Source organism: Gavialis gangeticus, unplaced genomic scaffold, assembly GCF_001723915.1.
Source record: "Gavialis gangeticus isolate Ggan-Ray unplaced genomic scaffold, GavGan_comp1, whole genome shotgun sequence".
Taxonomy (NCBI): domain Eukaryota; kingdom Metazoa; phylum Chordata; order Crocodylia; family Gavialidae; genus Gavialis; species Gavialis gangeticus.
Window position 1 is genome coordinate 14,676,768 of NW_017729011.1, and position 15,055 is coordinate 14,691,822.

The 15,055-nt window shown below is 43.1% G+C and overlaps 1 protein-coding gene across 5 annotated transcripts in view; it reads left to right on the top strand.

The window, feature by feature from the left end:
* The window catches only part of ODF2 (outer dense fiber of sperm tails 2), a 27,419-nt gene that overhangs the window by 932 nt on the left and 11,432 nt on the right, over positions 1 to 15,055 (top strand). For 2 of the 5 annotated variants that reach the window (XM_019510584.1, XM_019510588.1), the window contains exons 2-14: positions 878 to 1,028; positions 2,767 to 2,892; positions 3,567 to 3,737; positions 5,219 to 5,385; positions 6,531 to 6,660; positions 7,021 to 7,152; positions 8,075 to 8,149; positions 9,372 to 9,443; positions 10,406 to 10,522; positions 11,745 to 11,930; positions 12,882 to 12,991; positions 13,522 to 13,657; positions 14,472 to 14,582. In XM_019510584.1, coding sequence (XP_019366129.1) covers positions 921 to 1,028; positions 2,767 to 2,892; positions 3,567 to 3,737; positions 5,219 to 5,385; positions 6,531 to 6,660; positions 7,021 to 7,152; positions 8,075 to 8,149; positions 9,372 to 9,443; positions 10,406 to 10,522; positions 11,745 to 11,930; positions 12,882 to 12,991; positions 13,522 to 13,657; positions 14,472 to 14,582 — 1,641 coding nt within the window. In that variant the 5' untranslated portion in view covers positions 878 to 920. Of the gene's footprint in view, positions 1 to 862; positions 1,029 to 2,618; positions 2,658 to 2,766; positions 2,893 to 3,566; positions 3,738 to 5,218; positions 5,386 to 6,530; positions 6,661 to 7,020; positions 7,153 to 8,074; positions 8,150 to 9,371; positions 9,444 to 10,405; positions 10,523 to 11,744; positions 11,931 to 12,881; positions 12,992 to 13,521; positions 13,658 to 14,471; positions 14,583 to 15,055 lie in introns of those variants that run through there. The other 3 variants (XM_019510586.1, XM_019510585.1, XM_019510587.1) reach the window with 3 other exon arrangements.

The window sequence follows — 15,055 nt, forward strand, 5'->3', positions numbered from 1 at the left end:
ACTGGGAGAGGGGGCTATGGTTGGGGGCTACAGCAAATTTGGGGGGGGGGGCTGCTGCTCCCCCTGTAACCCTCTCCCAATGCTGCTGCTGCCCACCCCGAGTGCAGCCTGGCCCAGCCCAGCCCAGCCCCCCACCACCAGGAAGAGCTTGGCACCGCCCCAGCCTGCAGCTGCAGTGCAGCCCACCCCACTCGCACCCTGTGCAGACCTGGGGGCACATGCCCCCTACCTTGTGCCCTTCAGGGGTGTGTGTGTGTAGCCATGGGAGCCCCCGCTCTGTGCCCCCCAGATGAGCTGCGGCTCTATCCTCCCTGCCCCACCCTGGCTGGGCAGTGCTTGCTCCAGCCCTACTCCTCCCTCACTGTAGGAGTCTTGATCTGCCCCTTCCAGGCCCCTTCCCTCCCCTCTTCACCGCAACAGACTTACTAGCTGCACGCAGCTGTATTGGAAATCAGATCAGTATTGGCTGATATGCCTCTTAAAAATTGGCTATTGGTATTGGCCCCCAGAATCTCTGTTGGTACACCCCTAGTTTGTAGGCATGCTCTAAGACTTCAAACTCCACTGACTCTTACAGACATCCTCTACCAGTCCAACTCTATTGTTGCACTCTCTGTACCAGCCACACTCAGTACAAATGAATGGCTAGAATTGTCCATTCGTTAAATAGAAACCAATGGAGTTATTCTTCGTATTCTTACACCAGGGCTGCATGTAATCCAGAACAGCAGGTGCCACTGAAAGGAAGCTCAAACTGTGACTTGCATACCTTGACCCGCTGCAGCAGTTGAAGCTGTCTGACAAGTGACTAGAGACAGTTGTCCAGCTTGTCTGGGGTGCAAGGAATTGTTGTTATTTCCAGTTTCCTTATTCACAGGTTTCCTTTCATTGTATTGCCCTTTCCCGTTTGAAGAAGAACAATGAAGAACCGCTCCTCATCTCCCCCTTTGCACGTTCATGTGGATGAAAACACCCCTGTCCATGTCCATATAAAAAAGGGTCAGAAAACAACACCGGCAAAAAGCCAGGTAGGAGTGTGCAGTTGGTGTTTGTTAGGGCTATTGGCCAGGAAATTGAAAGGTCCAAGAAGCACCACTGAATCTTCAAGGTCTGTTTCTGTCACTTGATGTCTGAATGTATAGATGGTAGATTAGAAAAATAAGACTTGCTGCATTCATTTCACTGTGAATTTTAAGCGATGCTTAAGAAATCTTATAAATAGACTGACCTTATACATTTTCTATGTGCTTGTTATATGTAAGGGTATAGTTGCATGATAACCCCTTTTTCCTTCTTGGTGCCTTTTTCCCTCATTCTGAAACATTTTACAAACATCTAAACTTCAACTCTCCTCTCCCCACATCGTGAGATGGGTGAGAGCCCATCTATTTTACAGATGTAAAGAGATGTTAAGTGGGTGACTGAACACCCCAATCAATTGTGGCAGAACCAGGAGCTTGAAAAACACCCACACTCTTTAGCTATTAGGTAGCCTATCACCATTCTTCGTTGAAGACTTTAATGCTGAATCAAATGGGCATGGCCATTGGGGCAGTACTCTGCTTCTGGATGCAGATCCTGGCAAAATTGAGCATTTTTTTTTTTTTGCATTGAAATTTTTGACAAACTTGCCAGATCTCTGCCCATCTCTTTGCTTGATGAAAAGGCTGGTGGAGAGAGAATTTATTAGGCATTTCAGATTTCACCTGGATCAGATTAATTGAAAGATACTAAAAAAAAAATCTAGATTCAAATCCATCTTTGGGCACGCAGACAGCTCTCTCTGATCTGGTGAAAGTTTGTCTCCTGGGCATTGGCAAGGAGGCTCTGTTAGTACTTTTGCATACAACTGACTTGCTGGTGTTGGTACCTAACATAGTATTTTGGCAGTATCTTCTCTTTGGCTCTTCCAAAGCTTTCCCTGAAGCTTATTTGGAAGAGGGCTTAATGCTTAACAATGACTTTTTGCTGTGTGTTTTCTCTATAGTTGTCATTTAAGGTTTGGTGTAAGATCTTGGATCATCTTTCATGTGCTCTTCCTCGTTGGAACACTTTCTGCAGCTCAGCTGTCTTGATTCAGCTACAGCAGGGGCAGGCAATTACTTTGGGCGGAGGGCCACTTACTGAGTTTTGACAAGCAGCCAGGGGCAGATAAATATTTTGTAAATTTTTTAGGGGCGCCATGGGCCAGATAGAATGGTCTGGCAGGCCGCATCCGGCCTGCGAGCTGCATTTTGCCCACCCCGAGCTACAGCCATCAGACCCAGTTTGATTCATTTCAAGTTATGTCCAGCCTCCAAGGTGCTGTATTTTAAAGCACTCGTCTTGAATGCAATTTAAAACATGCCCAAAGGAGAGAAATGAGAGGAGGTTTTCACTTAGGGCTTTGTAATATTTTTCAAGCAAGCTAACTCCCCAAAGTGTGAGAGAGCAACCAGATCATTTTTTCATATTGTAGCCAAGGCTCTCTCTGCATCATAAAAGCAGAGCTACAAGTGATGTCATAAAAGCCCTGGCTGACAAATAGCAAGAATGCTTTCATTCTGGCTATGTGATCTCTGATCTAAGCAATAACCATTTTTTGTGCTTGGCACTGCCTTACTTCGAGCTGTCAACAACTGCTCTCTGATCTGATGTACCATGTGGAGCATTCTGTGGTATTATTGTATGAATGTATCTGTTAACTTTTTCAGTATTAAAAGTGTAATTGATTACAAAAAGTCTTACGTGGTTTACCTTCTTTTTTTTCTCTCTCTCTTTCTTCAGCAAAAACACAAACAGAAAATGAAAGGGGATACCGTGAACATGCGCCGAAGCGTCCGAGTGAAAACTAAGGTCCCCTGGATGCCCCCAGGCAAAACATCTGTCCGGGAGTCCACCTACAAGTGGGAGGTTTGGCTGAGTGGACTTTTTTTTGGGCACATGGATTGTAACATTAAACAGAGATTAGGAGAGGGAAGGAGTAGCCTTAGGCTGGAGGGAGCTGTTTGAGATTTCTGCTGCCACCTGACAGTCATTTTAATCATTCTTGGCTATTGGAATTTTATTTATATAGAGTCTGACCTTGGAACTCACGTTGTGTCTATTTTTTATATTGCTATCTGCCCCTTTATTTCCTGATAACCCCTAAACTTCCAAGGCCAAATAAATTCCCCTTTCCTTTTCATTTCCCCTCATCTAAAAGGCCTTGCCTTGTATTAAGTACAGGGAGGTTATTAGGAAGCAATGGGTATTGCTGCCTGTCCTATTGGGATTGAATGAACTCTGTTGCTTGTATTCCCATCTGTTGTTGACTTGGAACTTGATCTCCTAATTTTTTTTAACTCCCCCATCCATACTAGACTATCAAACTAATTCCTGTACATGTTGTTTTGGTGGATAAAGGCTGGCTTATTTTTCAGTATTACTAGCCTTTGAGATTTGACATTGGTAGGACTCCTGTAGTTTTTTCTTCCTTAGACTTTTTTGAGAGATGCCTCATAGTCTCTATATTGGTTTTGGAAGGATTGATGTTAAAATGCTGTGTGCTCCTTTAAAAATGCTCTCCATTATCACTTCCTTGCCAGGGACCAACACATCGCCTGGAAATAACACCTCCAGACTCAGAAAAATTGCTCTCAGTGCTGCGTCTGAGTGACCTCTCCACAGATGAGGAGGATGCCATCCACAGCAAAATGAACAAATATGAGAAGAGGATCGATAGCCTGATGAATGTAGTGGGAACACTTAAGAATGAGGTGAGAGAGCCATGCTAAGGACCCTGAGATGTTTGCAGGGGCTTGCAGATGAGGCAGAGTAAGACTGAAGGAGAAGGGAACTTGGTAAGAAGAAGGTAAAGACTGGAATACAGGGCAGAAGTGCAACCATGAAAAATGCAACTGATGAAAGGGCAAAAGTGCAGCCCATCTAATACCTAGGTTTCAGGGACCAATCTAAATGGAGTGGAGAAGGGCTGAACTACTTATTGGGCTTCTTGCACTAAAGCAGTGGTTTTCAACTTTTTGCATTTATGAACCCCTAAGAAATTTTGAATGGAGATGTGGACACTTTTGAATTGTAAGTGTGGGTATTCACATATTTTTTTTGAATGATCATAGTTATTTTTTGCAGACTTCTTAGACATAGCCTAAGGTTAAAAGGAAGCCCACAGGTTGAAAACCACTGCACTAGAGAAATCTGCTAATGAGGTGGCTTTCATTAAGTTCAGTTGTTAGTTCTCAACTACAGACTGAATAAGGAATTTTAGTAATGATAAGGTCTGTTATGGATTTAATACTATTTTTTGCCACAGATTAATGTTTTGCCTCAGTTTCACTCCCACCAGAGCCTAAAATCTATAAGGTATTGTCATCCCCAAAAGTGAAAGTTTTATCTTAAAATACTGTCCCATTCTCAGGGATTTTTCTTGTTTAACAATTATGCTCTTCCTGGCTGACAACCAGACTTCACATTTCAGTGACATCGCATTCTCTTGTGTAATCTAAATGGTCCTCCAGTACATTTTAATAACTCTCCCTGAAGAGTCAAATGCAAAATTTAAAAAATACAGATCTGTAGGAGTGCCAGGAGTCCCTATCAGTATGGACCTTTCCCTTTCTTTCAGCTTACCTTGATGTTAAGTGGAAATGATCCAAATTGCTGTTCCTTTGCAGTTACAGAGCATCATAATTTCAAGGAAAGTGTGAACAAATATAGGGCCTTTAGTTGAGTTGATTCTTAGCTATTGACTTGTACAATTTTTTTATAGCATAGATAAGTGCAAACACTTATCTATGCTATAAAACCCTACCGAGTCAGTCATCTGGTTTAAAGAAATAGCAGTCTTCTAAGCCAAATGCAGTAAGATAGAACGTATATGGGATGTAACCAGACTGAATTTGGGGTATATTTAAGCAGTTCAGTCTTAACACACAACCTCATTCATGTTACCAGTTTTAAACTTCCAGTTAGTCAGATGGCCTCTACTGTCTGTTCTTCTGAGTGAAATTATTAGGCCTGAAGCACTGGCTAAATTACAACTTAAGTTCATGGTCAGCTGCCTTAATTATCTTCAAGTTAGCCTTTCACGTTCTTCAACAGTGTGTAGCGGCACCACCTGACAGTTTCACAGCTGTTGTGCATTGCTGGTGTGGTGGGGAGGGATATGAACCAAGTATACCTCTGTAAAATCACCTGCATAAATGTTATTTGAAGCTCTGCATAAATATTCTTTCCTTAGGCAAAGGTGCAGAAACAGGAAGAACAGAGGCTAGTGACAAAGCGTCTCCTTGAGGAGCAGAAGGAAGAGCTAGATGAGGTCACGCAAGAGCTGGTGGAGACAGAACATGAAAATACACTGCTCCGACGTAATATTGAGCGCATGAAGGAAGAAAAAGATCTTACTGTGTAAAGTAGCTTTAACTCCCTTGTGCTCACACAACAGAATAGTATTTGCAGAGCAGTGCAGGGGGCTCAGAAGTCCTTTCCAGTCCTAAGTATCCTTTTAGACATAATGTTTCCTGGTTGGACTTTGGCTAACAGTTTTGCCCAGGACCCTGCAGAATTGCCATTTTTCCTTGCCCATCCTCAGATAAATTGACTTCATAGTCTCTTATCTGGGGGAAGATGTGGTTACAGTCTGTTAATACACCAGAGGAGTGAATGTCCAAAAGGATGCCATTTTTGCTGAGGGGCCATGTTGACATAAGAACACATGAATAAACTTGGATGGAAACTAGAGGGTATATCGTTGTCTTGTGTGGACTAAACGGTGGAGATGGGCTTAAGGGTAGGAATACATGATGTTTCCTGTGGTGGCCAAGGACAGGGCTCAGCAGCTCAAGAGTCTCTTTGAGACGTATGTGTTCTTACCTGCTTTCAGTTAAACAATGCAGCACTGTCCTCTTTCTCCAGTTTTTGCCTTGGCATCTCCTTGTGGTAGTAGAAAATCTCTTGTATTGCTGACATAGTACTTGCTTTCAAGACACTGTGTTCTCCTTGCATTTTGCTGAGTGGAAAATGGCAAGACATGTATGTTAGGTGGTGTGACCTCTCACCCTGTCCCCGATGCTGAAGTAAAAAAACAAAAAACCTGAAACTTTCAGAATGTCTAAGGCTTGGGAAGATTTTTATGAGACACTTCCCTCCTCCTTTTTCTCTTTGAAGGGTTTTTTGTTGGTTTAATTGTGGGTATTGATGTCCTCTCTGTTCGGCTGTTACCATTGACTGGCACAAGTGTCTGGGGAGAAATTATAGTATTGTGGTTTAGGGCTTAGAATGTGGATTGCTTTGCTATAACTCACAGATTTGTCCACTTTCATTTCTCTGAAGAGTGGAAGGATTGTAAAGGATTTATTGCTTCCTATCCCAACCTACCTTCAGCAATTAAAAGTAATGAATGTTAAGTATTTGTGGGTTTTACTCATTTTCACTTGGAGCAGAAATCCCAATACAATGCTTTCTTTAAGCTGTACAGATTTTCTTTCTTTCCCCACCCCCATCCTTAGCTGCATGGGGCTCTCCTTTTTCTGATGGCTGTATTGCTTTTGCAGACTGCAGAAGAGACACTTGCAGCACGAGAAGGAGTGTTTGCTATCCAAGTTAGTCGAGACAGAAATGGATGGAGCTGCAGCAGCCAAACAGATTCATGCACTGAAAGACACAATTGGGAGACTCAAAAATGTAGGTAGTGGCATTAGTTCACTTTGCTACATTGTTGCTTCACTGTTCCTATGCTGTAGCTGTTACAGAAGGCTGGTTTGGTGGTTAAACAAAAAAAGCCTCCTTGCCTTTCTTTGCCAATGTGTCTGACAGTACCTCACATGTCCCGTGATCTAAAACCCAGACTAGGTGAGATCTGAAACCACTCGAGTTTACATATGGGAGTTCACTAGCCAACATCCTGCAGATTTCCTTTTTGCTAATGCCACACAATCAGGCTGTTTTGCTGTGCTTCAAGTGTTTTGTATAGTCCTTCTGGTACCTTCTTTCCAGGTACTAGAATTTGTGCTGCAGCACAATATAACCATGTCTGTTTCTTAGGAGAAGCACATGACTAGCTCGGATATTAACACACTGACGAGACAAAAGGAACTGTTGCTACAGAAACTGAGCACTTTTGAAGAAACCAACCGGACGCTCCGAGAGCTCCTTAGAGAGCAGCACAACCGGGAGGTGAGCAGGGGCTGTATGGGCGGAAAGGGTCTAGGGGTCAGAGACCAGAGGTTGGAGTGACTTCTGCTCATCCCTTTGCTTCTGATATGCTTTGTGACCTCTTTACCTCCTCCTGCCTCCGTTTTCTGCTCTGAAAAATAGGGGTAACCTCTTCCCCATAGGGATGTTGTGATGCTTAGGCAAGTGTCTGCACCAGGAGTGCTTTATTGGTTATGCTAAGGGTGACCAAACCCTTTTAATGAAGACTCAGCTCCACTGGCAAAGGAGAGCTTTTATTGGTATAAAAGAACCATTCCTCAGCCTATGAAATGAAACGCGTTATATAGATAAAAGCAATTATGTACTGTTACAATGGTGTCTCCTCTTGGGGCTCCTGGCAGCACAGTCAAGTCAGTCTGTCATGTGAAGCAATTATACCTGTGCGTGAGAGATCTCCAGTGCAGCCTCTAATGTTTTACCAGTAGTGTCAAAATGTTAAGGGCTCTGTAAATGCTAGACAAGCTGCAAGAGCAGTACTGCTTAGAGAAGTTTGGCCTTGCACAAAGCAGTACAAATTGAACAGTCCTGGGGCAGTTTTCTCAGCCACTCATGATTCCATTAAAGGAACTGTTTAATGCCACGTGTGTCCTTTAAAGAACTTTAATCATCGTTGTACACTTCAGTACTTCTTTGACTAGCTTAAAGGAGATACAAATAAGGGCTTTCTAAGATGGAAATTCTGGGGGTAGGGAAATGACATTGTTGGCTAGTACTAAAAAGGTAGCAGTGATTCTCAGCAGGGTTGATTTTTTTTTCAGTGTTGGGAAGTAGATATTTTTCCCAGAACCTTCTTAAGGAACGTATGTAGATCTTGGATTTGTCTTAGAAGGCAAATTCTCCTGGGGCAGATTCCATACAAGCTTCTTTGTTGATTCATTTGTAGAAAGATGCACAGAAGTTGTTGGAACAGCAAGGGGTGCTGCTGAAGAGGCTGGCTGACTCGGATGCAGAGAAAGCGGTAATGCGGACCAAAAAACTTTAAACAGAGTGGAGAAGTAGAGCTTTACAGAATCCGAGCACTTTTGAAGACTGCTTGTTTGTTCTTCAAGATACGGTGCCTGGTGTGGTGAGAGGTGCTATAAAGATACCTTTTCAACTGATGAAGACTGCATTGGCCTCTCACTGGGCTTAGAGATGCTTGTGGGCTAACAACCCTCCATGTTTTAGAGAGGATTGTCTTTCATAAGTTGTACAGTGTTTAGTTTTGAACGGCATCCTTCAGACCCATGTGTAAAACACAACTTTGTCTCTGACACAGCAACAGTATAGTTATAGTGGATGAACAATAATTAGGTTTTCTAAGTTTTTAATATCTTTGCTTCATGTGGCAAGAATAAGCACCAGTTACCTTGTTGATGCCTGCTGGTGCAAAATATTAAAAATTCAAGAAACAATTTAGGGTTTAGTCCTTCAGTTCTTATTCTCAGAGTAACCCAGCTGCCTCTAGAGGCAAGCAAGGGTAGTATGGCCAGACTGTTAGGTAAATTGGGAAAATAATATCTGCATCAGGAAAGTCATAAAGCTTATAGTGAGCTGTCTGGGGCAGAATTTCCTCAGCCCGTGGGCCAGATCCAGTCCATGGAGCCATGCCATCCAGCTTGCAGAGGTCCCCACAAGTCTAAAAATTTGGTGGCAGAGGAGTGGTTGCAGCAGTTGCCACCTCCTACTGCCAGATTTCCAGACCAGTAGGAAGCCACATGGGACAGTTAGCATACTAGATTAGCATGTGGAGGTGGTTTGGAGCCAATCTGGGCACACTGGTGTTGCCTGTGGAGGTGTTGCCGGACCCAATTCTGCAGTATGGGGCTGAGTGGAGGTGGGGCAGGGCCCTGATCCGGCCTGCGGGCCAGTCCCACACCATTCAGCCTGTGGCATCAAAAAGTTGAACACCACTGGCTTAGTCAGCATCTAACAAAACGAAGCCCCACTACTTAATTGCCATTCTTAGACACCCCCTTTATTATAGAAAACATGTACTGAGCACTTGTCTTTCCACTAGAGCCTTCCGCCTGTGGAATGCAAGCTGGTGTTGCTACTGGGGATGATGGAAATAGAGAGTTCTGTAGCTCAGACTTGAAGAGGGGTGCAGTTATTTCCCTTCCTTACTGTGTTGGCAACAATCCTGTTGTTTCTTGTGATCAACGTGTCTTTTTTTCCCCCCTCCTTCCCTTGTTTTCCAGCAACTTAAGATGAAGCTACAGGAGAAAGAGAAGGAGGTGGATGCTCTTATTATTCAGATTCAGGCAGAAAAGGTAGTTTCCCTTTTCTCTTCCTACTCCTCTTCAAATAGTCTTGGAACAGCAAATTTTGTGGGTCTGGAATCTAAAGGAACTATTAATTTAAGATATTGTGGGTCCTGCTTGTTTAAGAAACCTTACAGACATCTTCCTTATTTCCACTCACAATTTTGGATTTGTTTTTCACTGTATTAAGTGCCCATCATAAAGGTTTTAGGCAATGCACATGAATGACAGATGCTACTTCAGGACAGGCTGTTTCCTAGGGTTTCTCCCTAAGCATTGCTTAGGGCACTTTGCTTGGTGGGGTCTTAAATTGTACCGAGGCAGAGACAAGCCTGTAGCAAGTCTTAAGTGTAGGTCCTTTGGGCCCCAACAGTTTTCCTTCTCCTGTGGTCCCATTATGCCCTGCCTCCCCCACTTTCAAATCCAGTCCTCCCCCCTGCTTAGGAAGCAGAGAAGACAATGGGCAATGGAGGCAAGGGGTATTTTGGTCTAGAGAAAGTTCTTGCATGGTGGTCAAATGTGGTGATGGAGGAACTCTGAATGTGTTTTGGAAAAACAGCTGGAAACGAGGGCATAAGAGGGAGAAAAAACAGGGCTTATGGATATGAAGCAGAAAACGGTACCCTTCATCAAGATCTCAGTGCACAATACTTGGCTTAGGGATCCTGCGGGCTGCTTTGTTCTTGTGTTAACGTTTGTTCTTGTACCTCAAAGCCAAACCTGTGTAAGTTGTTTCCTGGCCTCCCCTCTGCTCTCTGTTCAGAGCTGTTACCCACTAGCTAACTTGGCCTGTATTGACTGAGGTGGCTGGCTTCTGTTCCCACAACCAAGAAAATGAATGTCTTAAGCATTCTTACCAATATTTCTTGTTTTAGCTGTTTAGCAAAGCAGAGCCCTGAACTGATGTATGGTGGGAAATGCCCTGTCTGTTTCCATAGCTTACGTGGGTGGGGAAACTCTTTTCTATTTAGGACCAAGCGAAGACGGCATGTGAACTGTCCAAATCTATGGAAGCTATGAGAGGCCATTTACAGGCACAGCTGCGAAATAAAGAAGCTGAGAATAACCGTCTGGCTGTCCAGATCCGGGTAGGTGTGGTATAACTTGGTTTTGTTTCACCATTCTCCAGTTGTGCTTTATACTGATCATCTGAATTCAGTGTGTAAGCATGATTGCCATAGTCTGTTCTATGCTATGCTTATCCAGTAAATGACATGCATCAACTCATGACAGTTATACACCATTGCTACACACATTTTCTTCCATAATTTTAGGTAATAGCTAAACTTTTGCTTTCTCACGTGTGAAGTAAAATCACAGGCTTAAGTTGACTACCTTTTCATTAGAAGTTTCTTTAAGTGAAATATGAAGTAGTTGGTTGAAGGATGTTTAAAAAAGATGACTCTTGCTTAAACAGAATTGGAAAAGAAGGAAAAGTCTTTCTTAGCTGTCTGGAAAAAACTCTTGCCATGAAGGATTACCTTGCTTGTGTAACCATTTCCATAAATTTAGACATCTGGAAAGGCTTTTATTTTACTGAGCAATGAGGTTATATGTAGATATGAACCAAGGGAGATGCACATCAAGGAAAAGGAAGTCTTCCTAGGAAAACTGAAAGTTTGGAAGACTGGGTATGTCTTAAGCAGCTGTTAGGAATGAAGGTTACTGCACGAAGTAGGAGTACTCTTGCAAAGCAGAAGAGTTCTTCTAAAACCTTTCTGGCGATAGCAAAGAATATTGGCCCCAAAGTCAGACTAGAGGGGAAGTGAAATGATACTTACCCAAACCAGTTTCACATTCAGGCCTTTGCCTTTTAATGTAGGAAAATTCAGAACCAAACAATTAACTTCCACCTTTGCTTATTCTTGGCACGTGCTGCCTGAGTTGGTTCCCAGGAGGTGCTCCCCTTGTTAACTGAGAATGAAAATGAAATCTCTGCCCTTTGCATGTACTAACACCATGAGAGGAAAAAATCATGAAGGAAGAATACTCTGTTTAGGCATATAGCAATACAATGTAATACATTAGGACTGAAAGTACAGTGTCACAGCCTTTCCCCCTCCTCTTCCCTATCCCTCTGCTTATGCATGAGTGTGAGCTGTTTTCAACCTTGTTTTATCTCATCACTTGAAGTATTAGTTGCATAGTGTTAGAGTAGACTGAAGTAGGATTACAGTACCTCCTCGCTGGACCATGTTCCTTGATGACTTATGTCCCACTGTTTGCAGGTGGGAGATGAGTTGCTCTGCAGGGTATTCCACATATCATGTGCCCTTTTTGTGGGGTTTGTGTTTTTCTCCCCACTTCCAGAACTTGGAGCGCAATGGAACTCAGCATAAGGCGGAGGTGGAACATATCATGGAGCAACTGAAAGAGCTGAAGCAGAAGGCAGAACGTGATAAAGAGGCCCTGAAGAAAGCCATACGTGCACAGAAGGAGCGAGCAGAGCGCAGTGAAGAATATGCTGAACAACTGAACATCCAGCTAGCAGAAAAGGTAGTTGGTCATGAGGAGGAAGGAAAGAATCCCTCCTTGAGAGTGTGTGAGAGCGTATGCAAAAGCAAATTGTTGACTTCTGATACCAGCCCCAGGGTGAGGGGCTGCTTTTATCTAATGAGTTTTATGTGTGTACCATGGCCTCAGTCCATTTGCTGTATGCTTTAGAACAACCAGATTTCTTTGCTGTCAGTACTTACTGTCACTTCTTATGTGTTTAAATTTAGATCATGTAGTAAACTAGCAAATCTGATCATCATCTGCTTTTGCAGAGTAAAGGAGAATAGACTAGAGCTGGCAAGGCCTTTTTTAAGCTGAAAGGCAGGGCCTTTTTTAAACACTGAATTTTTTAAGCTTTAGTATCTGTAACTTAGCTTGAAATCATGAATGTAATTATGGTAGTAAAGGAATGTGGCAGAAGAGGAAGTAGAAATGAAAATGGAAATTTTATTTCATGCAAGTACAAATTGGAGGTGTTGAGACCAGGGAATAGAAGTTTGACAAAACTAGACTTGGCCCTGGAGAGAAAGAGATTGAAAGCTATATGAAAAAAGAAAAAGGCAGAAAAAGAGGTGTAAGACCAAGCAGAAAAGAACATGAAAAATACTTGAAAAGCACAAAAGGGTTTTCTTTAGAGATTTGGGATTCCACAGTCACTTGCAGGGTTTTAGTTTTGCTTTGCTTTTCTAAATGTTGGATTCAGTCTTCAAAAAGGATGCCTATGTTTCCCTTGATACTTATGGTGTTGAAGAAATGACATTTGGTAAGGATCAGGAAAGGAAAGGTATGAGGAAAATGAAAGGAAAGGTATACAAATATTGCAGGTGAGCCTGAGTACAGTCTGAGGTGTTCACACTCATCTCCCTCCCTGGTGCACACCCTCTGCATACCAGTGTTCCCCCCTGACCTTCTGTTTTGTTCCTCTCATCCCACCTCATTTTTGTTTGATAGGACAGTTATGTTGCCGAGGCACTGTCTACTTTGGAGTCGTGGAGGAGCCGCTATAACAAAGTGGTAAAGGACAAAACGGACCTGGAGGTGGAGATAGTCATGCTGAACAGGTAAAACCTCTGTGTAGGGAGCCAGCAAGGACAGAGTATGAGGAACAGTTCACAAATGGACTTGTCAAGCCTTTAAGATAGGGTATAAAACTGTTCATGTGAAAACTGAAGGCACAGCGTCTGTAGTGGCTTGAGCAAGGATTTGAAGGCCAAAAAAGACCAGATTCCTGCTCCTGGCTGCCACCTTAATTCATGAATTGCTTAATTCCTGTGCCTGCTAGCTGTTCTGTAAACTACACAAACAAGTGTGACTACTTTGTGTAAGTCACTTTGAGATGCTTGAATGAAATGGCAAAGTAGCATGACTTAATGCTGACTTCTGGGGGGCAGAAGGGCATATCAAATGTTATCAGTATTATTGCATATAGTTTCCCTAGGGTAACAGATGAACTGGAGGAAACCAGAGACAGATTGTATTAGCCTGTTTGTCTTTGAAACAACCAGCCTGACATTTCTGTAGCCAGCCAGTGGGTAGAGTGAGTGAGTGAACCCTGTGTCCTTTAATGGTTAGTTTGCCCTTTGCATGGCAGCCGTATTACAGAATTGTTGGAGCAGCAGAGCACCATTGAGGACAAAATGCGGGAAGACAGGGATGCTCTGGTAGAGAAACTGCACCGACAAGCCACGGAGGCAACATCATTCAAAATGGAGAATGAAAGGCTGAAGGTCAGAATCTGCCTGTTGTGAAGCTGAAACACTAATGATCCTGGAATGAGTTGGGAGAAATGAGCATGAATTGCTGTTTCCCCTCTGGATAGAGAAAGGAATGTATCCACTTTGGGCCCAATTGATGTCACACCTAGTTGTATCTGAATGTAACTGGATTGATTATATCTACCATTCATTTTCTCATCCCTTGGCTAGATGTGGTAGATTAAAATTGGAGAGAAAAGATCAGGAAAAGGTTGGGCAGGGGGTTCAAATAGTCCTTTCTATCCTTCAGTTATTTTGTGTGGCATTAGAGATGAGCCTCGAACCATGCAACAGTAGGGCTGGGAAGGACCTTGAGGTCATCTGGTCTGTACCTCTAGGCCACAGCAAGATCCATCCTATGTAAACCATTCCAGCAAAGCATTTGCCACTCTTCCCCTTCAACATCTCCTAATGCTGGAGATTTGAACTGCAGCTTCCAGAACGGCAAGATTCCTGCAATTGTTTTCCAGGCACATGCTATTTCCTCCGGTAACTATCCATTTATGTGGTAGGTAATCGGCATGCGTATTCCCACAAAAGTTTCAGTTCAAACAGAGCGTGACCCTAGTCCAGTGACTGCAGTTAATGTAAAAGTATTTTAATTTAGAACAGAGTAGAATAATTGGGAAGGCAATGAATTTCCACTGATGTTAAGGGGTCCTTCCAGTATATGCCAGCAGAAAACTTTATCCTTTAGTTCATGTAGACTCTGCCCTCAGAGATTAGGATTAGAGCAATTTGTCCTTCTCCAAGCACTGCCTCTTGAAAAGATGTCTTCTCACTCCAGGCTAGTATGTTCCCAATGGAGGAAAAACTGAACCAAGCACATCTGGAGGTGCAGCACCTCAAGACATCTCTCAGGAACTACGAAGGGCTGATTGAAACCTATAAGTCTCAGGTACTTTATTCACTCCTCCATCTTCCCCTCCCCTCATGCACGCCTTTTTGTTTCCTAGCTGTCATGTGTTTTTAGTTTCTTTTCTTTCATACCTTAATTCTTTTTGCTTGCTACTGAATGATGCCCCATTCCAGCTTTGAGTCTTACTATAGTTATGAAGACCTGATATCTATTTACATAAATGCTTTATAGTTTTTGTTGTGTGTTTTGTTTTGTTTTGAAATGGCAAGCTGCAGACTGCCATTGTTATGCTCTGGATTTGAAAGTGTTGCCTTACTCAGCATAGCCCTGTTGTCTATGCTGTGAGCAGAAACTGTGAGGTTAGGAGCAGGTTATCAGGTGGTGAAGTCAGGTTGCTGTACTGGGGAAAAGTGAAAGTGGCTTTTGTCCTCATGTCTGGAGAGGATTTTGTTCTGTTCTAGTTGTGTTATTAGAGACTGGTGTTTGTTTGGTGGGAGTTGAAATGAAGGACC